Source organism: Vanacampus margaritifer, chromosome 16 (genome assembly GCF_051991255.1).
Source record: "Vanacampus margaritifer isolate UIUO_Vmar chromosome 16, RoL_Vmar_1.0, whole genome shotgun sequence".
NCBI lineage: Eukaryota > Metazoa > Chordata > Actinopteri > Syngnathiformes > Syngnathidae > Vanacampus > Vanacampus margaritifer.
The window spans coordinates 11,236,884-11,258,578 of record NC_135447.1 but is presented as its reverse complement, the minus strand read 5'-3'; the positions used below and the strand labels follow the sequence as shown (position 1 = coordinate 11,258,578).

The 21,695-nt window shown below is 41.7% G+C and overlaps 2 protein-coding genes across 6 annotated transcripts in view; both read right to left on the bottom strand.

Annotated features, from left to right (window-relative positions):
• Positions 1–24: 24 nt before the first annotated feature.
• On the bottom strand, positions 25–6,557 carry rnf14 (ring finger protein 14). 3 transcript variants are annotated; one of them, XR_013288634.1, is made up of 10 exons: positions 6,476–6,557; positions 5,456–5,611; positions 5,112–5,242; positions 4,865–5,048; positions 3,838–4,193; positions 3,538–3,766; positions 2,515–2,687; positions 2,296–2,426; positions 2,043–2,206; positions 25–170 (listed from the first exon to the last, which is right to left on the bottom strand). XR_013288634.1 is itself a non-coding variant. In XM_077547004.1 (9 exons), the coding sequence occupies exons 2-9, from the start codon at positions 5,601–5,603 to the stop codon at positions 2,146–2,148; spliced, it is 1,413 nt and encodes a 470-aa protein (XP_077403130.1). In that variant the 5' UTR covers positions 5,604–5,611; positions 6,476–6,557; the 3' UTR covers positions 1,213–2,145. The 3 variants fall into 3 exon arrangements, 2 of the variants coding, with proteins under 2 accessions (XP_077403130.1, XP_077403131.1); XM_077547004.1 differs by lacking the exon at positions 25–170 and having other exon boundaries at positions 1,213–2,206; XM_077547005.1 differs by lacking the exons at positions 25–170; positions 6,476–6,557 and adding an exon at positions 6,195–6,453 and having other exon boundaries at positions 1,213–2,206.
• Positions 6,558–8,471: 1,914 nt separating this feature from the next.
• The window catches only part of LOC144036114 (heat shock 70 kDa protein 4-like), a 19,173-nt gene continuing 5,949 nt past the window's right edge, over positions 8,472–21,695 (bottom strand). For 2 of the 3 annotated variants that reach the window (XM_077546450.1, XM_077546451.1), the window contains exons 7-20: positions 20,454–20,587; positions 20,130–20,374; positions 19,976–20,052; positions 18,354–18,505; positions 18,173–18,279; positions 15,592–15,725; positions 15,163–15,344; positions 11,951–12,028; positions 11,667–11,816; positions 11,253–11,378; positions 10,920–11,027; positions 10,694–10,813; positions 10,332–10,493; positions 8,472–9,117 (exon numbers count right to left, since the gene is read on the bottom strand). In XM_077546450.1, the coding sequence (XP_077402576.1) occupies positions 8,911–9,117; positions 10,332–10,493; positions 10,694–10,813; positions 10,920–11,027; positions 11,253–11,378; positions 11,667–11,816; positions 11,951–12,028; positions 15,163–15,344; positions 15,592–15,725; positions 18,173–18,279; positions 18,354–18,505; positions 19,976–20,052; positions 20,130–20,374; positions 20,454–20,587 (1,982 nt within the window). In that variant the 3' untranslated portion in view covers positions 8,472–8,910. The remainder of the gene's footprint in view (positions 9,118–10,331; positions 10,494–10,693; positions 10,814–10,919; positions 11,028–11,252; positions 11,379–11,666; positions 11,817–11,950; positions 12,029–15,162; positions 15,345–15,591; positions 15,726–18,172; positions 18,280–18,353; positions 18,506–19,975; positions 20,053–20,129; positions 20,375–20,453; positions 20,588–21,695) is intronic. The other variant, XM_077546452.1, reaches the window with a different exon arrangement.

Here is a 21,695-nt window from a genome sequence, read left to right as displayed (position 1 = left end):
TAGCCAAAGGGGTGACACAATGTTGTCGTCTCTTTTCAGTCTCAGGCTCCAACGTGTGCTCTTTTGTTTCTTTAGTATTTCATTGTTGCTCCCTCGCGGGCCACACGGCAGCGCCACCTGGATGACAAGCCCAAATATGGCTCACGTCACGCCGCAGGTGACAAGACGACCTGTGGGTTGACGGACACGTACACGCGCAATGGTTACTTTGAAACCAGTGCAGTGGGACCCAAATGTGCTCAAATAAAAAACACTCATTAGGATGGTCGGAAGTCGGATTTCTCCCAGTTCCGACCTGAAAGCATTAGAGGCGAAAGTAAACAACCAAAATGGCTGACAGTGATAAATAGTTTTTATTTTGGTACTCAAAAAACATTTTGACCTCCAGCAAACTTGCCCTCTCGCACGTTTGCTTCATTTATTGTTTTTATCTTATTTCATTAGCATTCCATACAGTTCAGTAGTTCACCGTATAATTTCATGCAGGGAGTTGGCGGCATACTGTCATGTACGTTGTGTTACGTGAAGTTATGTCGAATATTTATGAATGAAGAAAGATACCTAGTTTTATACTCGAGTAAATTGTGTTTTACCATTCACGGGCTGTTTCCCAAGTGACCGCCATTGAAGTGACGTCACATTGTAGTCCATCGGTGAAGTCGGGGTGTTTTTTTTTTTGCCTACGGTGCAGGTTGGCGTGAGTTCGCTTCCCCGCATGGGAGACACAAGGGAGGAAAAAAACAGGACACCCCCCGACTTCGTAAGTGGGATTTCCGAGTTTAAGGGGGCGTTCCCGTACATACTTCCTTGTTTGTGGTCGGAAAAGTCCGACTTCCGACCATTCTCGAATGCAGCATTACTGGTACATCAAATTCCGATAAAGCACGACATGAATGTGCCAGCAGTTATTTTAAGTGCATCGCACATCCGTTACATTCTAATCCACTCTCTACTGTCTGTTGTAAATATATAATCCTATTAGAAATAAAGAAAATTAACTAGTTGCCTTATATTTAAAAGCTTTACCAATTGGACAGGCATGTGCAATCGGAAGCTTGAAGTTAATGAGTGTCAAATGAAACGGCAATCAAGTACTCATCCTTTGAAGACGTTGAAAAGAGAAGGGACAAAATGGCAGATGCAGTCTTCAATTATGTTGCATTTTATGTGAATGGAAATAACTGTCGGCTAGCAGATGTACGACTGAAAAGCTAGATGGGGGAGTGGGACATTTATTTGGAAGCTGAAGAAAGATGATTTGAAGAATGAAGAACAGCTTTTTGTTTCTTTTCTTTTTTTGCTTGAACATTATTTGAAACAAAAATAATTTCCACTCTGTTGGCTATTCAAAAATGATTCATTGTTTGGATAGTAGCCTTTGGCAACATGCTACAAACGACACCTCATCACATTTGATTAAGTAGGAACAATGTTTAAAATGAGACTGATCTAAAACATGTGGTTTTTGAAAGCAATATCATCTTCAACTCAGCTGATGAGCACACATTGAACAAACAGTCAAATTGTGCTAATTGGATTCTGAACAGACCTCCAGACGAAGACCCTCCCAAAATGGACTCCCCCTTTAACTGCGTTACTCATTGATGTTTTGTTTTGAGACAACTATCTTTTGTGGCAGTAAAACTCAACATTGTCTTTCGTTTGAACTCCTTCCACTTGTATTTATGTCAACAAATGACATTGAAAGGAAATCTATGAGCGGGACATTTTTTTGTAGCACACTCAGTCACTTCACTGGACACACCACTGTGGCATCCCGATATTTGAGAAGCGATCCTGAAAGCGTGATAATTAATGGTCGGTTTGCAATCTTGCACATTTGATTCCACTCGGCAAATCTCATGGGAAAGTCTGACAAAAAGCAGATAAAGCCAAATATTCTCATCATGTGCAATAATACATTAGTTGTATTTTGGGGGCTCAATTTAGGAATGTGCTTTATAAAGGCAGCATAAAAAGGCTACCACAATAAAGGCTAAGTGCTTTCTAAACAACCGATTGGACGTCATTATGCGGTGTACCTAATGAAGTGTCTGATGACGCAAGACTCAAAAGATGAAAAACGACTGAGGTGTAGGATTAAAGTGCATTCAGGCGGGCGGGAAGCACTGCAAACAACAGCCGTCAGTCTTCTTCGTCACTCCACAAAGCCTCGTCTTCATCCAGATCCACACCGTGGAAGAGTCTGCAAACAAACAAAGATTGGGGATCGTGTCGTTAGCACAAAATGTTGGCAGGCAGGCGTGTTGGCGTGAGGAGGAGGACGTGACTCACTGATTGTAGCAGGGCGAGTGTGGGTTGTTGAAGTGACTGTACGGGTTGGCTTTGTTGAGCAGGCCCAGACACAGCCAGCAGAAGTAATGGCGGCATGAGGTGCACGTCATTTTGTTGCAACCGTCCACTTTCTACACACAAAAAAGGATGTCGCAGAATCTGGAGCAAGTGTGGTGTAGTAGCAGCCCGCGACCAACAGGGGGAAGCGCCACCCCTCACCTGGATGTTGGTGCCACAGTAAGGGCAGCATTTGGCATTGTCGTTGAGCCAATCTCTGCTAAAAGACTCTTCCACCGCTTTTTGGATCACCCGCTTGCCAAAGCGCTGCTCCAGAAACTTTTTGGCCTCAGCCGTGGCAGACAGATACTCGTCTCGAAGGCTGCGCAATTCCTCTGTGCCACACCCAGAAAAAAAAGAGAAGAGACATTAAGTGGAAGCATTCGGAGATCAACACCAAATTTCGAAAAATAAAATAAAAAAAGATCAAATCAAGTGTGATGTGAGGAAATCTTGTGAGTCATAAGCTTAGTGAGCACGAGTGATAATAAACATCAACAACACTTGTTTGATCAAGCAGATGCTCATTCAGCATGGCCTATTAAACTCAAACAAATCTAGCAGTAAAACTTAGTAAATACGCCATCTAATGGTGAACTAATTTATTTATTTTAACAACCGACTACTGATCTCCCAAAAGTGTTTTATCACACCAACGCACGTTTGTTTTATATAATGGTAGGTGCAGTAATGGCTAATTATATCACAGAGGTGGTGCTGTGTCTTACGGGAGGCTGACATGTTTGGCCGACCATCTGTTTGCTACGGATACCCGAAGGCAAAGAAGTTGGCGAACGTAGTTAGCCCCAGTGGTGCTTGCAGCTGCTGTCGGAGCCAATGGGTCGACCGCCCGCCGCTGGTGGTCGTCAGCCGAGTCCCGACATTCGGTCTCCTGCCGCTCGTCTCCCTCTGCTTTGCTCTCGCTAGCTTTTATTAGCCTCTCCGGCTCTTGTTAGCCGCTCTGGCTAACTCCTCCTGCTCGCTCACGCCAAATAATAACTGGTAGTAATTGGTGGTTGGCATGCAAAAAAGCGTCCTTGTAATTTATTAGTTCACCATTAAATAATTTACACTTTTATGAATTTGTATAAAACAGTGACTTTTAAAGTAAACTACAGTCGGGATTGAAGTTTGGAGAGCTTGAGGGTGGATGAGGATTGCAAGACGGATGTGAGCAAATGTTACCTGCGGGGATCTTGCAGTGCGAGACCCCGTGGTAGCCCATCTTGCAGAGCGTGCAAAAGGCGTACTGGCAGACGGAGCAGATGCCCATGGTGCTGTCGGGCTCCACCATGACGGCCGTGCCGCACGCGTGGCGGGGGCAGTACACCACGTCGGCCATCAGATCCAGACTGGACTGGAGCAGCAGGCGGTCGTAGCGGGCAAACAACTCTTCGTCCACCAGCTGCTTGACCTAGCGAGGCGAGGCCGGGTCAAACGTTTACAACCGACCGCATGTCCGGCGAGTAGACGGCGGCGTGCTACCTGCATGGGCGTGGCCACGGACGAGCACTTGGGCTCGGGGCAATTGAGGCACTGCACGTTGCCGTCTCGTATTTGGATCTGGAAGTATTCCGTCATGCAGGATTTGCAGTAGACGTGCTGGCACTCCTTAAAGCAGAGGCAGGTGGCGCCGCGCTTCTCCGTCAAGCAAATAGCGCAGCAGAAGGGCGTGGCGTCAAAAACTCTCTGCCGTTGCGCCTGGTCAAAGTCCAGCAGATGAGGTAGGAGGTCGGCGCGCGTGTCCAGCGACAGCACGGCCCGTGGGTCCGGCGGGGTCTCACACTTTTTCTTCTTCGTCTTCTTCTTCTCCCAGCTATCGCAAGGACTTCCCACTTCACCTGAACAAAATTGCAAAGAAAGAAAAAATTCTGACCAATCAAGTTTGGCAGTTGTTAAGAAGCACTAGAGCTGAATGATTTTTTTTTTTATTGCATTTATTCTCCCTCAATATTGTGTTTAATATTACTTTAGGGGAGTCAGGCAATTAAAATGTGTAATCGTAATTAATCGCATGACTTAAATAGTCACGATTAATTGCAAATTGTACATCTGTTTTAAATTTACAATAAAAAAATCTGAGTTTTCATACTGTTGTTAACATAAAAGTGGGGGAAAAAATGTTAAACTAGTAGAAATATATGGCTGCATAGTTTAGTCATTGCTACAGTCATTTCATAATTCATAAAATTGAGTTAAAATTAAAAAGATGTACAATAAAAATGAGTGTGTTAAGGAAATGAAACTAGAGACCTCAAGGAAGTTATTTGCCGAGAAATCTCAAAATCGACAAATAATGTCCAACTGTCTAATATTGTCCACATTCATCCTCCTGACATGAGGACCATTTTGCCAGAGCAGGTCAAATTTTTATTTATTTATTAACATTTTAAAATAAATTACACCTATTGATTTTTTTTAAATTGCATTCAAGTTTAAATTTGAACAGTTCTGCAAAAAAAGAAAGAAAGAATTTTTAGGCATTTTCATACGTGCAGCCTTCCATTCATACCTGCGACGGCGTGGTCGGCTTTCCTGCTGCTCGCCTTGCTTTCATGCCTGCTGACCAAGAGCGGAGACTGAATGCTGAGGAAGTCCAGCACATCCTCGCTGAGAAACTGAATCCACGTGAAGAGAACCACGCAGCCTTGGTTCTCCTCCCATAATTCATCCAGACGTCGGCACAGAGCGCTCATCTGACGACAACGAATAATGATAAATAAAATGGTCTGCCGCCATATTCTCATTATGCATCACACCTGTCCTCTGGACATCCATTTTGAGCTGACGGTGAATATTGGCGAATTTGTAGATGGATAGTCTTCAGGAAGCTCAAAGTTGAGAACCAAAGGCGGCAAGAAGCTGATTTTATATTCGATTTGCTTCTCCCCTGCAAAAGATTGGAGAGAAGCGGAAGCATAATAACATTTGAATGTGATAAGTCCATTCTTGTCATCATTCATTTTTCCTCAACTTTCATGAATTAAAATATCAATATAGATTTTGACAGACAGGTGTTTGGACACAACATAAACATTTGCTGAAAAATCCCACTGTAGTTGTCAGTGGCTCAATTGAGTCAATCGTTTTGCTCTCACTGTACCTTTGACGACAACTTTGAAATCGGGGGGAAGCTTCACGCAGAGTTGGATCTCCCCCCCCTGGGCAGAGTCCGCTCGATGGAACTCGTCCTCATAGATACTTGCTAAGGCAAGGAGCTCATCCTCCTGGTCTGCCTTGTCCTGAGACATTTACATTCCTGATAAAACAACAATAGTAATTAGGACTGGCTGGTTAATCTTTTTTTTTTCTTTCAAAAAATGTAATATTTCTTTTTCTCCCTCCTGACGTGCACGGCTTAAACTAAGTACATGGATGCAAACAAAGAGGAGCTTGTATACAAACTTTGGGGACTTTTTGACTCCTCTAATGCCTGTTTAAAAAAATGTGAATACCAAGTTCAATTACTACAAAGGGTCAGGATAATGTTATAGCTTATGTACATATATGTTGGAGACTTAAGGTTCATTTTTCCTTTCCACCTTGTCCTCATCTATACAGATCTGGATGGGCCACACATCCATCACCTCTTTATCCCCAAAGACAATATATCTAACAAATTTTAGCCGCAAGTCGTTTTTATTAACAGCTCGAATAACAAAAAACACACAGTATTGTTGCGCATGGAAAGTAAACACGGGAAGACAAACCGACAGAGGAGCAATGACGTTCACGAGTGCACCGTTGTCAACTCCATGGCAGCCGACGTCATTCTCACGTGACGTAATGTCACCAATTTACTTTATGGTAACAAAAAACAACAACAACTGAAGCTTACTTACCTTATCCAAGTGGTTTAACTCTCACCTAAAGCATAAACAGCGGGCGCGTGGAATTATTGGAGGGGGGGAGGGGGGGGTAAAGATTTGCCAGCAGCTAACGCTAGCCTTCCTCGTCTGGGACTGACGTAAACAGTTGCTCATGCCCGACCTCGGCCAGCGCTTCTCTAACTAGTTGTCATAGCGTCGACATTTTCCCTTCCCACGCGTGTGCGAGACATCAAAAAGTCCACTTGATGCCACGCTGAAAAAGAAATGAGAAGTGGGTAAAACACGTTTCTTACCTTAAAAGTGCCAAACGCTGTACAGTAGACTTGTGCTCCGTTCCGATAGCGTTACTCTACCTGATTGTTGCAGGCAGCGACCCCGCCAGGCTTGGAGGTACCGTCGCAGGTAAATAAAATAAAAAAATGCACAAACTGAACTGTACAGGTGAATTTATTCGTCGAATTTTTAAAAACAGATTTTTAATGTCTTTTAAAATTGAAAGATTGATTTTGATGCTAAAACAACTCTATGATACAAATTGCAATTCCAACTCAGACGGGACAGACGTTGGTCATAAATGGCTGTTTTCCAGCCTCATAAAAATACTCATTAAATAGTGCTTATAAAATGAGGTCTTCATTTTAACATTAAAACAAAAATAATGCATGTGATTTTTTTTTCAGTTGCAATAGTTTGTTTTGGGAAAGGCAAATTGCATGAATGAAAATGAAAATAATAATGAAACTAATGAAAATAAATAGGAATGCATCTTCTTTTTGGTTACAATTAGTCTCCCTAAAAAATAGTATGTCAGTGGGGCAAAAAGTGATGTTTTTTAATTAAATTTATTTATTTAATTGTAGGAGCATATTACTTTTATGTCTTACTTTTTCTTCCACCCTGTTAGACCATATTAGGATAAAAGTAAACTTAATTTTTTTTTTTAAGCTCACAAACATATTTTATTATTTTATTATGTGCAACTCAAAAAGTGAAACTCATAGAATCATTATATACATAGGCTAGTTTTAACCTAGTGGTCTTACGTTATAAATCACGTGTGTACATTTTATTTTCTTGTTTTTTCCTTGATATTCTAATGAATTTGTAATTATGCTTATGTGGATCTCCATGGGTACTTCTCTCACAATTGTTTACATTATTGGCAGTGTCACCCACTCAGTCCAATTTCAGCCTGACAAAAAAATATTTAATTTCGATTAAAAGAACACACCACTAATAACTCATTTTCCAGCATTGTGTAGAAAGAATAAAATTGCAAATATCTATGAAATCTTATTCTCAGAATTTTCTTTTAAACCGATAAAGTATCAACAACAAAAAAACATAACGAGTGCAACACCATTATTCTGGTCACGTGACCGTGATGACGTATCACGTGCGTAGACGACAGCTGCCGTCATTCATTGAATAGGAGTTTGCTGACTTAATGGGCAAGAAAAAGGCCGTCTTCTATCCCAATTACTGCGCCAATTCTGATTAGAGTAAAATCTTTAGCACATCAGGTTTCATGTCATTCCGTGTGGGGGTGGGGCGGTGGGGGCTAAAATGGTGCTTAGCACACAACATGTAGCATGGCCTGTAGAGTAAAAGTCACCCGGATGTTTACCATCCAGTTAGGGACCGTCCACAACTTACATTTCCAGAGTGAACAATGTAAATGGTGACTTGACTGGTAATTTGAGCCTCTGCTACATGCAACTTGTAGACAGTCCCCAACTCCGATTTGCTATGAGCCAGCGGGCAGAATGAGTTGTTATCAGCCACTTTCATCCCCGCTTTCGACTGTGGACACAAATCTTTGGAGAGTCCTCAGTAGCTGCACTGCTTTTGAAGAAGTGCTTCTTTGCTATAGGGTGTAATTACTCCTTTAATGTCCACCGTGGGACGCAATAATTCCTCGTGAGTGTCTTTGTTGTCATTAGCGGCCATGTCATATATGCGTGCTTTACGACAGCAACGCGTCACGTTGATCACGTGACTGTCCAAGATGGCCGATACTGTACTTAATAAAAAGTGCTATAAGATCATAATCGCTCAACATAAATTGCCATTTTTTCCCCCAGGGAAGAGCTCAAATGAACCATTTCCACAGAATAGCCGGATAATTTTTCAAAAGTATTCCTTTAAGGTCATTAAGATGTTACGACTCCTTGGAATTGTCTGAAATTTTAAATATAAAACACATTTTAAAGTTACATTTCTTACACAGTGGTGATCGGAATTTATGTAGCATTAACCAGTTCTAATTTCAGATAAATGAAAACTATGACCATTGTCCTTGAGGTTTATTTTTGATGACATAGCAACAGTCGAAACACCTCGGCGAGCATTATGTAGAAAGAATGCAACCAACCAGTGAAGCATACATCAAAATCCATGAGAAAAGTCATACAACAAATGAAATCCGGCGGGATGATAAACTGTAGGTATTTGAACTCGGTACAAACACGTCTGTCCTTTGAAATCTAAATACCCACCCCCCAAAAAATCACCTTAAAGTGGATTAAAACACACAATACATTCCAGATTCTTCAATTTGACAAGATATACTGCAAACGTATTCACGTATCCCAGTGTGTCACATACAGATTTTAAACTAGTTTGTAGTCATGAAGAAACAGAACAAGTCAATGAGCAGTACTGATTATGGAAATGCTGCCGAATCCTCACAAGTGTGACAAACTCGGGGCAAAAACAGCGCAAAAAGTTAGTCAATGTCCATTTCAGGGATTTTGTTTTCTGACGTTTTCTGCTCCAAGTCTGCAGGTGTGTTTTTGTCCGAGTCGGGGGGCTGGCCCTCTGTCGTTCCGTCCTGCCCGTCGGTGGGCCCGTTGTTGGTCTTCTCCTTTGGCGGGTCCACCTTGGGCTTGGGCTTGGGCTTGAACAGCACAGGGTTGCACGCCGAGTAAAGCTCCTGTGGAGAAAGAATGATGCTGGGCTTCAATTCAATAAAAAAAAAAATCTTTCATTCTTTAAAACAAAAAGAAATGAAAAGGGACAGGAAGAAGAATAACTTGTGATATATGCCTCAAATCAACACACACACACACAAAAACAAGGTCAACACAAAATAAATGACAGCAAACAGTCAAGACGCTTTCAGAGTAACAATTAAACAAAATAATTCAATAGAATGACCTTGTGCTAAATATATTTTTCCAGTAATTGTGCTTTTATATATTTTGTAAAAACACAAATGGACTGAAATAATTTAGTTTTATAATCCAGATTGTTCCACAAACGAACACCTTGAGTTGAAATACATCGTTCTGTTTGTTTTGTACTGTATTTAGGTTTGGAAAAAATATCTGATCCTCTTAATTTGTATTCACGTTTTCTTTAAAAAAAAAAAAAAAGATTTGCATGTTAATTGTTAAGATTTCATGATGGGCTTTGTACATTATTTTAATATTGAATATCCGATTAGTGTGGTCTCCGTATCCACAACCGAAAATGACACAAATAGCATGTTTCTGTAAAACAAAAAAGGGTTCAGTGTAGGTTTTTTGGCTATGCACCCCCACACTTCAATGCAATAGGTCAGGTATGGAACAATTAATGAATTATATAACAATCACAAAGCATTCTTGTTAAATGATTCTTTAACCTTGTGTAAAACGGCTACAATTTGGGATACCTTAGATTTGACATGTTTTATATGCGCTTTACATACGTTACGATACGATACGATACTTTTATTTTCCCGTGGGGAACTTTTTCCTGGACTCCGTCCAGCTGCAGTTTACAGTAAAGAAAATATGTTAAAACATGTTGTTAAATGTTCATCAATAATAATACCTAGAAACTTACACCGGAAAAAAAAAACAACCTTCTCAATTATTTGTTGTTACGCCAGCACCCAAAAGGGAAGAAATTATTTTGTGACCCCCCCAACTCTCCTCCATGTCTATAAATTATATAATTTGCCTATAAAATTGTTGTAAGTAAAGTATACTTCTTGCACATTCTCTGACAACGAGAGCGCCGCTGCCCCCCACTGTATTGGATGTGCAATTACACCAAAATAAAAAGAGGGGGGCTTTATGGACTGGATTAAAGGATAGACGGTCCCTAGTGGAACAAATTGTATTCCACATTGGAGGTTGAAATGTGAAACGGCTCGCGTACCTTGCACTTGGCCTGGATCTCGCTGACTTTGACCACCGGGTCCAGTGTCGGGTGCCGATTGTTTTGCAGGTTCATCTTGTTGTTCATCCAGGCCATGGCGTCGTTCACCTGCTTCTCCACGCGGGTCACTTCCAGCTCGTCTAAGTGCGCGTACTGCTCGTCCTGTGTGCGAGATGACGTGAGTCTTTAATGGCAACGTGACTGCACACTGAAAAACTGACGAGCATTTCCAATTTGTAGAAAAGTCTAATAAAATGATTGTAAACTAGCTGAGCGGTTTGCAGGCATAAGTAAGCTGTGAACAAAAGATGAATTGACCCCGACTTGTGAAGTGGAATCAAGTGACTTTTGTAGATTGTTACCTTTGCCTTGTAGGCGTTGATGATCTTTATGTCCATTTGGACTTGCCTGCCCAGCTCCTCAAACGCTCCGGGTCGCTCCTCAGCTTCCATGGCTCTCTCAACGATTGGCTGGCCCATTTTCTGTGGCCAAGATGACACCGTTTCATTCTTTGATCGAGTAAGCTCGCCGGTTATTAAGCACCAACCCCAAGCGATATCACTACTGACAAATAAATACTTTCAATACCTTAAGCTCTGCCAGTCTGTCAATGTAAACTTGCTTCTTTTCATCCTCTCCGTCCTCATACAACCAAGTCTCGGTGTCCTCCAATTTTAATGAGAATGAATTACGATCCTGCAAAACAGGAAATGTCACGGCTGGGAAAATGGAATGCAAGAAAAGCAGTTGTGAGTTTTTTTTATTTTTATTTTGTATGTTTATACAAAATAAAATAAAAAAGAGAGAGCAATGATGTAAAATTACCGAATGAACAATACTGAGCTCTCCAGATAAAAAGAAAGAAAAAAAAAAAAAGCAGTTGTGAGATGTATTAATTTTTTTCTACAAATATTTTCTTACCGCTTCAGTGATAAACTTCTCCAAGGGGCCGAACAACTTGTCTCTCATTTCGTACACGTACTCCTCCACGTTGTTCTTAGAGTCGTTCCTCTCCTTCTCCAGCTTGTCCTGCATGATCATCTTGCCCTGCAGCCGTGACCACAATCACACGTAAGCAACCAGTGTGTGATGAAAATGGCCGTTTCCAATTTTGTCGATTAAAGCCGTTCTACTCGGTTGTATTCAAAGTGGTACAATTTTACAGAAAAAAAAAAAAACTTCACATGGTTTCCGAAGTCAAGTCTTGTTTTAAAATGAGAAAAAACATGAAAGTAAAGTTGGCTGTACTGCAAACTAAAACACTTAAACTAAGAGCGAGCATGACGTCGTTTGAGTGCATGTTGGACGTGCCCGGGTGCTTTTTCAGAACCTTACCTCATTCTCCACAAACATATTTAGCACGTCAGCGGACAGCTGCCAGTACAAATTGGTCTCGATGGGCAGCTCCAGCGTCTTTGTTTTCACTTTGGGCTTCTTTGCCTGAGGCTCGTTCTTCTTCTCCTGCTTGCCGTCCTCCGCGGCCGTCTGAAAATCAGCCGTGGGGAAAGAACATCAGAGCGATCCCCACACGCTTACGCCCTCTACAGGCTGTACATGGTATACGAGCAATCTGATCGGATCCTTCGTCCCAATTGTGTTTACTTTGGAGCGACTTTTACCTCCATCTCCTCTGTGTCACCTTTCTTGTCTACCCCAGGGACTGCTTTTGGATCTTCCTGGTCTACTTGCATTTTGTTCTGGGGTGGCGACAAAAACATGATGTAAACATGGGCCACCTCCTCCACTTATTGTGTTGTCGATACGTAATTGGCCAAAAGAGATCGTTTTAGCTGCACCCCCGATCGTGATGTCGCTCGTACAGTGTACACGCGAGGCACAAATCAACACGTAATCTACTATCAAATTAACTATTTTAATAATTGGGTAATCATTTGGAGCCTTTTTTATTTTATTTAAATCCTCTGATTTCCAGTATATCAACAGTAATTGTTCACCGAACACGGTTTAGGGGTAGAGTTCGCCAGTCGGCGAGCTGGCGAACTTAGTAACAGGGTTAGTTTTTCACTTAGATCGTTGGGGTGACGACCGGGGCCTCTCCCCGCTGGGCCTGGGGTTCGGGGATGCCGCCCGTCCTCCGGTGCCCCCATCTCCCCTTCTGCCCCTGGTGTTCCGTCCCTCCGCGTGGTGGGGTGGGCGCGGGCGCCCTCTCCGCTCCGCTGCCCGGCCCCCTCTTCGGCGCGGATGCCTGGGTGCGGTGTGTCCCCGGGGTCTGGGGTCGGGGGCTGGGGGGCTGTCGGTTGGTGGGGGTGGGGGCGGGGGCGGCTTGGTTGGTGGGGGGGTGGTGGTGGTGGTGCCGGGGTGGGGGGTGCTGGGGTGGGGAGGGTGTCTGGGGATTTGGGGACCTGGGGGCGGTTGGGGCTGGGTTGGGGTGGGTGGCGGGGGCGGGGGGGTCGCGGGGGGGAGCGGGGGTTGTGGGCCGGTGGGGTGCCTGGTGGGCCTGCAGTGCCCCGTCCTGCTGCGTTGGGTTGGGGGCGCGGGCCGCGTTGGGGTGGGGGGCGCTCCTGCTCCGGGGTTTGCTCTCCGGCCGGTGGCCCCTGCGGGGCCCGGGGGTCGTCCTTTGGCGCGGCCGCGGCCTGGGGGGCCCTGAGGTGTTGCGCTTGCTCTGTGCTGGCGGGGGTCGACGGCTCCCCTCTTTGGTGGAGATTTTCATGCATGCTAGATCCACCACACCAGCATCTATCGAGACTCAGACACAATTTGTTTCTCCCTCAGGTCATTGATTCGGTGGAGGCTGGTGTCTGTGGATCTCACTCTGCTTCGTCTGTCCTTTCTACCTTTCCTCAGTTTCTCCTTTGGGCCCTTGAGGTTTCCCTGATTTGTTGGAGTTTGGATGTCTTTGGGGTTGGTGAAGGTTAGTGGCCCGGTGGGTGGTGTCTGGTCGGTGCTGGGCTTCGCTTTTCTTTCTTTTCTTTGGTCCCCCTTTGGGTCTCCTGGCGGCCCCACGACTCTGGCTGGATTTTGAAGTGTTCGGTTTAGGTGAACGGTATGGGAATTCTTATTTATTTTTATTTTTTTTCGCACGCACGCACGCACACACACACGCACGCACACACATACAAAAAAAAAAAAAAAAGGGAGAACAATGATGATGACATTTCAAATGATCAATACTGAGATCTCCCAAGAAGAAAAAAAAAAAAAAAAAGAAAGTAATTGTTCACCGATTTCTGTAGTCCTTTTTGAAAGAAGACTGATTATCTTCTGTGTTAAATCAAAATAAGACATTTGCAAACATCTGTTTTTAGTTTAATTTGAATTTTTTTTTAATCACTATACAAATACGAAGTACGAAATAAACACCAATCAACAGTTAATAAACAGCAACAGGAAAAAAAATGCTTTCGTAGTACGTTTTAATGCAAAATGAAAATGAATCCGATTAGTCGATTGAATAATCGATATATGAATCGATTCTAAAAATATTCGATAGTACTACTTAAATTATTGATGGCCGCAAGTTGAATGATCGTTTGGGCAATATACAATGTCAAGCTAATATTACTACGGAATAAGGCCATGGTGAATATTAGCAGGACTGAAAATATATATTTTTTAAGCAATTGACTTTCAAGTAATATAAAAGAAATAAAAACTGAGTCATTTGCACACAAAAAGTAGCAGGAATTATAGTACAGGAATAATAACATTGGATAGTCCTTGTGTGAGACTCCGGCCGCGAGCTGTGGCTAAAAGCAGCTCCTGAGTGTGTGTGCTTGTATTGATGCATTCAATAACCATCTGGAAACGGCATGGATGACTGTGGCTCTCCCTTCCCACATGCAAGCAAGGTATCACAAGAAGTATACCGTGAACCTCCACATATTTACAACCCAGCCTTTGCTAAATTTGTGGATTTTTTAAAATCTTTGGTTACTTGCTAGAAAGCAGACTTGTTTTGCTTTGTGATGTCTATTATAAATTAGTACTAAATTAGAGTGTTCATTTTATCAGCCATTTTAAAATGTAGTCTCAGTTTTAGTCCAGTTTCAATCACGTTTGTTAGTTTTTGTCATAGCTTGTCAACCTCATCTGTTTTTTATTCAATCATTTTTACCCTTGTATATTTTTTGTTATTATGTTGAACATTTCGGATCTAAAACTATTTCACATCAAAATGTATCTTTTTTTTTGATGAAAGACAATTTGACACACAATTACAGTGGCTACTATGGCTCATGCTACGAGCTAGCAAATCAGCTAGCATTAGTTAACGGTCGGTTTAACATTGTTGTTGGAATGTAAATAGCCATTTGATTAATGCTACGCTACTATAACTATTTTTTTAAACCTTTCGCCGTGAATCCACCGACTGTCTGTCCCATGTATTTGCGCATGTTGCACTCGCTTGCTAGCTGCAGATTTTAAAGGGAGGGGGTTCTCAGATTAGCAGTGACAGATTAGCAGAGACAAGATTTTACAAAATTATATAATTTTTGCCTCGCTTTTGTTCATGAACTAAAATGCCCATAGATTTTAGTCCAATTTTTAATGAAGTGAAGTACATTTTTTATCTCGTCTTCATTAGTCGACGAAAATACATACTGATTTAGTTATTGTTTATTAATGAAGGTTTTAGTCTAGTCTAGTCTTAGTCTAATATTTTTGTTTAGTTTTTGTTGAGGAAATTAACACTACTAAGTTACTACTATTGCTTGGAGCAATGGAACTATGCTGAAATGAGAGGAGGAGCTTCATTTAGTATACTGTAGAGTACAAACAAAAGAATGTGACTGATGAATCGCGATATACCAAAAAAGTGCAGCGTTCTGATGGGTCAATTCTGTGCGACCTTTCGTCAAAATCAACACACCTCGTCATCCTTCGCCGTCTGCTCGGTCTCCATCGGCTCCTCTCCGTCCGTCGCTTTCAGCACCTCAATGAGGGAAGCGCTAGACACGCTGAACACGCCGTGAATGTTGACTCGAACTTTGACCTTCACCTTGGCACTCTCTCCGCTCGTCTGAGGGACCACGTTTTGGATCAGGAACTGCCCTGTGGGGGGAGGGGGGGGGGGGGGCAGTGAGTTAGCCAGCATTTGATGAGAGTCCCAAATGTGAAGTGTTGCCAATGTGGGAAGATAAACAAATAAAATGAACACTTTGGAAGTCATTCGGTTCCACTTTGGAGTTTCCACTGGATGGCAAACACGACATTTGCAGACATATTGAATCGTATCCACATCAACGTTCTCATCGTCGGTTCGTGTGATTGCTGAAGCAACCCGGCCGGCGAACTTCACCTATGGAGGTGTTGGGGTAGGACAGCTCCTTGGGGTTGTTGTAGTACGCGTCGAGAAGGAAGGCCTCCTTCCGGTAGAAGGTCAACACTTTGGAGAAGGGAGCGGCGTGATTCTTGGGGAAAACCTCACAATCGCTGTCAACGACAAAAGCGAGAGCGGGTCAAGGCAATGAAATGTAAAAAAAGAAAAAGGCAGAGATCCTATTGAAAAATAACTAGAGGATAAAGTAGAAATCCGTAGCTGATGACAAAAGTAGCCACTCCATCTAGTTTAACAGTCTGAACTTCTACGTTTCACAAATCAACTTTGAAGTTGATCTTTTTCGTTTGCTTGCTTCTCACTTTGTAATGGGAAAGTTTTTTTTGTGGGTATGGGTTGAATAATCGGGCTTGATATCGATTCATAAAACCATGAATCGATTATTTTAATATATTTTTCCTATAAATTTATAAGAGTAGAATTTTAAAGGCCAGTGTATTTTTTTGTATTTTACTATTCACATGAATTTAAAAGTATTTTATGAAAGACCTGACTTATTGTACTTTAATTGTACAGAATCTTTTTTTACAATTATTGAATTAGAATTATGAAAATATTTTCATCTCATCCATGCCAATGTTTGTGTAACATTTAAGTGATTATACGACTAATTTATTTAACCAATTACTTCCTCCGCACAATTTCATTTGGAATTTAACGTTTGTCGAGTTTTGATAATGCCCTTGATATTTAAAAAGACTTGATGTTTCATAAATAATTAATATCGGATTGAAGTAAAGCCAATTGATAAGAATCGAAATGAAATCGATTGAGGAAATTAGATTTGATACCCAGCCCTATTTTTATGCATTTTCTTAATAGATTTGTTTTTCATGTATGTAACCTATATACAAGTGTGCATAATTAAAAAAAAAAAAAATGCTGAAAAAACTGCCAATAAAGGTTCCTCAGTCAAATTGTAAGCAACCATTTTCTAAAGCTTTACTTTGTTCCATTTCAATGATTTTTTTTTGAATATCAACGAATGTCATAAAATGGTCAATAATGGAGATGACATTTTGGGCCCATGTCCTGAACGTCCAATTGATCCAACTTTGGTGACCTCCACCCTGGAACTTGTTGCCAGGCAACAAACATTCATACTCAAAATGACACAATTTCATCTTCAATGAAAGTGAGATTCCAACGCACAACCTCAGAACTGTGAGGCTAAAACGCTAACCACTATTCGCAATAGGATGTCCACGTGTGAACATCATCAAATATTGGATGATCCCGAAAGCAGATCAACTTAACTCTTTGACTGCCAGACGTTTTCAGAAACGGGATGTCGCCAGTGCGAGCCGATTTAAGCATTTTGACTGATCTTTCAAGGTCCACAGAAAATGTTGTGTTTGGACTATGGAAACACACATACTACCAAATGAAAGATTGGACTCTCATCTTTCATCAGAAAAAAAAGTTTATTTCCTTATTCCGTTCTTCAGTAATCAACAATAGAAAATGGTTAGTTTCACCGAAATGCTCTGTTTTGAAACAAAAAGCGGAGAAAAAGAGCTTTTTGTGAAATGATGTTATTTCATGCACTCTAGTGAATTCTACACTTCTTTTTGTCCATGAATGATGCCACAAACACCTAAATAGTGCTTTACTTCTGTAAAACGCTTTCACCAACAATGAAAAAGTGTTTTTTGGTTGCAAAATACGTTTATTTCCATTCAAGAGTGTAACAATTTGACAAAACAATTTCGCAAACTATTTACAAATGTGTGCAACTGTGGTACTATTTACAATTATGTGGATGTTTCAAATACAGTTTTTCTTTTTGTAACACTGCCCTGCGTGCAAGGAGAGGGAGCAGGATTTGCACAACAGAGTAGTTTCATTTCGATTGTCCGTTTCGCGTGCAGACGTTACACTTTCTTGACGGCCTTTTTTTCCGGGGAATAGCAAGTAGCAGACTGTACCCACTCCTCCGATGAATATGCATTGGACTCGGGGCACTCTTCGTCATCCGATTGAACGTCCGCCTGAGCGTGCTCGGTTGTGCTCCGCGTTTTCCGGTGTTAGCATCGCTAGCCCGTGAACCTTTATGACGTCGTCATAGCCGCCGCGTCAACGCTTGCAACTTCGCCGTCAACCTCGGAGTCACCATCATCATCATCGATGATGATCATCGTCGTCATCAATGTGCTCTTTAGCGTTGGTCGATGCTTTTCGTCTTTGAAAAAAACTGCTCTAGCGTGAGCTGCTTGCAACCGGTCGCCATGTTCTCTTCCCTTCCCCAGCCATTGTACCCTCTAGCTCCGCCTCACGTCTTCTACTGACGCCTACCCAATCTTGTCAAAAGGGAGTCATTGCTGCCATCTAGGGGCCAAAAATAGCCATTAGGCTAACTAGATCTGCTTGAAACTTTCACCACAGCTGGCCAAGGCTTTCCTCCACCCGTTTCCCCCCCAAAAAAATAAAAAAATTGGAGAACGTCTTTTAACGTCCTTGGCGGCCCTCCGTAGATTTTTACTAAACGTCATTTAACGTTTTTGGCAGTCAAAGGGTTAATAAAAAAAAAGAAAAATCTTACCTCAATCCTTCCTCCGCTGCCGAGTTCCATTTAATAGAGATGGAGTAAGGGACAACGTCAGTGATGGAGAACTCTCTGACTTTGAAGGCTGGAGACAAGATGGCACACTGTGGAAGAAAAAAAAAAAAGGCTTGTGATTCAAAGAGCACGGCAGGACGTGAAATTTATATTTGTGGCGTACCTGCAGCGCGCAGCCCCTGACCACGGCCTCGTCCGCATTCAGCGTGGTGCTCAGCTCTTTGCCGAAGAACTTGCTGATGCGTTCTTTGATGGCGGGAATTCTGGAGGCCCCGCCCACAATCTCCACCGCGTACACATCTTCTTTCCTCAACTCTGGCCACAGGAAAAACAAGACCAACTTGCACCTCAATTCTTGACTGACACCAATGTACTAGGGTTGGGTATCGATTCTAATTTCTTCAATCGATTCGATTTCGATTCACAAGTAGGGATGCACGATAATGCTATTTTCACCCGATACCGATAAACCAATCATTTAGAAAGTGCAGATGCCAATAACCAAGCCGATCATTGTTTGCAAAATTAACTAGAATACAAATCCGAATCCTACTATAAGTCTAACATGTGCAAATACATTGAAACATTGTGTAAAGCACCATGAAGCTGAATTTGATTGATATTTCTGCTTCAAAACAAAAAAGTCATGTTTTAAAAATGCAACAAAAAACTGCGAGTGTAACATTTTGGGGAGTGTTGTGGAAATTTCAATAGTTAGGTGAGATTAATAAAACAACTTGTCCTTTGGGTTTCGTTATATTTGAAGCTTCAAATATACACAAGTCTTACAGAGCATTCGGTAAGAGAAAGGGAGGGTCAGCTAGACAGGAAAGCAAGCAGTCTGTATCGAGCAGCCTTATCAGTCAAGGTCACTTCGATATTGCATCATGTGCAAGAAGTGAAAAGCACATTGTTAAAGAAAATGTGTTATGTTAATACGTGTTAAATGGTTATTTTCCATAACAGGACGGTAACGAAAGCCCACACTGGCGACTGCAATGTCGCCATGATGCACATTATGATGTCACAAATATGCAGCATTACCATAGGAGGGAGGACGGGTTGAGCAGTTGAGCAACAACAGATGGGCCAATGTGGCATGTTGATTATTTTCGGCTGATTTCTATATTATCTGGTTTATCTGAATGATTTAAAATTGGTCGAGAATTGCCGAGAATTATCGGCCATCAATATTATGGTGCATCCCTATTCACAAGAGTTCAGTTCGATTCGATTTCGATTATTTCCAATTCGATTCACTTCAATTCAATCCGATATTGATTAATTATGGCACATCAATTCGTCTTAAATGTCAAGTACATGATACAAACTCCACAAATATTCAATTCCAAATTCAATTACAGTAGCAGTAACTGGTCAAATTATTTAAGCTATTAATGAAAGTAACACCTGTAAAAATCACCATGTGTTACACAAATATTGACATCAGCAAGGATGAAACGAAAATATTTTTATAATCTAATTCAATAATTGTAAATATCAAAAGATTCTCAATTGTCCAAAAGTACAGTAAATCAGGTCTTTCATAAATGTAAGAAAATACTTTTAAATTCATATGAACAGTAAATTTCAACAAAACAGTAAGATACCAAAAAATTGGCCTTTAAATTATATTTTCTTTAGAAAAAAAAGAAAAAATATATAATAATCGATTCATGGTTTTATGAATCGATATTGGGCTTGAAAAGGAAAATCGAATCGATATTGATTATTTGATTTTTTAAACCCAGCAATCCAGCTACGATCAAAGTGATATTCACTCACTGGCTTGTTCCATGACACTGCGAAGGGGGGCCTCCACTTTGGCCAGCAGCCCCGCACACTTCTCCTCAAACTGACCTCTGTGGACACCAAACGCAAAGGTCATTCATTATTAGGGATGACGGTAACCGCACGGTTAGTTTTCTTTGCATCTCACCTGTTGAGCTTACTGGACACGTCGATGTCATTCATGAAGCACTCGATGTTTAGCGGCAGGTCGGACGAGTTGGCGCTCATCAGCTTCTTGAGCTTCTCGCACTCCTGCTGGAGGCGCACCAGCGCGCGGGGCTTGGACCTGACGTCCAGCTTGTACTTCTTGGCAAAGTCCTGGCAGAAGTGGCTGACCAGAATGTCGTCAAAGTCCTTCCCGCCCAGCTCCGAGTCGAACGCCGTGGCAAGGACCTGGAAGGACGAGCGGCTTCATATTGGAGGGAGCGGCGCAATCTGCGTGACGGCGCACCTGCGATATTTGAATAGTCACCTTCAGCTTTCCCGTGTTGAAGGCACAAACGGACACTTGGTAACTGGAGTGGCCCACGTCAACAAACACGACGATCCTGGGTTTCTCTTCTGGACCTGGCAGGTCCTGCTTGTAGATGCCGTAAGCCAGAGTCACTGCAGTACACAAACAAATATCCCGCACAAATATCATCACTCATTGCTCACAAGGCAAAAAAGGTGGTGTGTATGGAAAAGCATAAATCAAGGTTTCTGCATGTCAGCGAAACTATGCGGTCACACCGGAGTGGCGTACATGACGTGGTGACTCATCTTCAACAGCAGCATTTAGCCGACACGCTCAAACATTTGCTCTCATTACAGGCGAAAATCACATCAGCCATTCAGGCCTTTGCAAACCATTTTCATCCACTTAAAATAATGAAAACTGAAATAATCCACAGTCAGAACATTTGGAACTCTTAACTGCTACTCGACGAATAAATATATAATATATCTTGGCTTTCACGATGAATTACAAAAGTGATCCCTGTTCATCACAGGGGTTGCAGATCAGACCCATTAAGTGAAAAGAGCCTGATATAACGACACCATATCCAAATCGCAACACTTTATAAATCCGACTTAAAATACCTTTACCACACGTTGGAATTACATTACACATTTTTTTTTCATGTTTTTAGAAATCTCTTGGTGGGACCATGATCCGTGAAGCCTAAACCCAAATCAACATCAATAACACAAACTTCAAAACACACATCCTTCTCCTCTTCACACATTCTTCAATTTTCTAATTGGATTATACAATTATAATGCTATTATACTTAAATTGGAGTATATGACATTTTTTTTTTATTATTTGTATTATTTTTCTTTTTTAACCCTGGAGAACCCACGGGTTCAAATTTGGCCCCTATAAATTCTGCTACTCAAATATTTTATTTCTTTTTTTTTTTTACAAATTTAACTTCCTAAGTCCAGAGTGCCACTTCTGACCCCTGCATGGGGCCATCTAGTGGATGAATATTGCACTTACATGAGCCAGAGTGGTGGTGACAAGATGGCTGGCAACATGCTGTTTTGTTGAGCTGGAAATCAATCCAAACAAAACCATCTTCTCAGCAAACCATCAGATGGTAAAATTGTTTTTTTTTTGTTAATCTATTTTATATCATGTTGCAGAATGCCTAGGAGTATGTTATATATATATATATATATATATATATGTTTTGATAAATGAGCAACTCCGAGCTAGTTAAAAAAA

What these genes read in the sequence shown, in the direction of transcription:
- rnf14 (XM_077547004.1), bottom strand. Translation starts at nt 5,603, where the DNA reads ATGTCTCAGGACAAGGCAGACCAGGAGGATGAGCTCCTTGCCTTAGCA. An exon ending in TTTCAAAGTTGTCGTCAAAG is followed by an intron (nt 5,243 to 5,455) that starts GTACAGTGAGAG and finishes AATCTTTTGCAG; the next exon opens with GGGAGAAGCAAATCGAATAT. An exon ending in CCGTGGCCACGCCCATGCAG is followed by an intron (nt 3,767 to 3,837) that starts GTAGCACGCCGC and finishes TCGCCTCGCTAG; the next exon opens with GTCAAGCAGCTGGTGGACGA.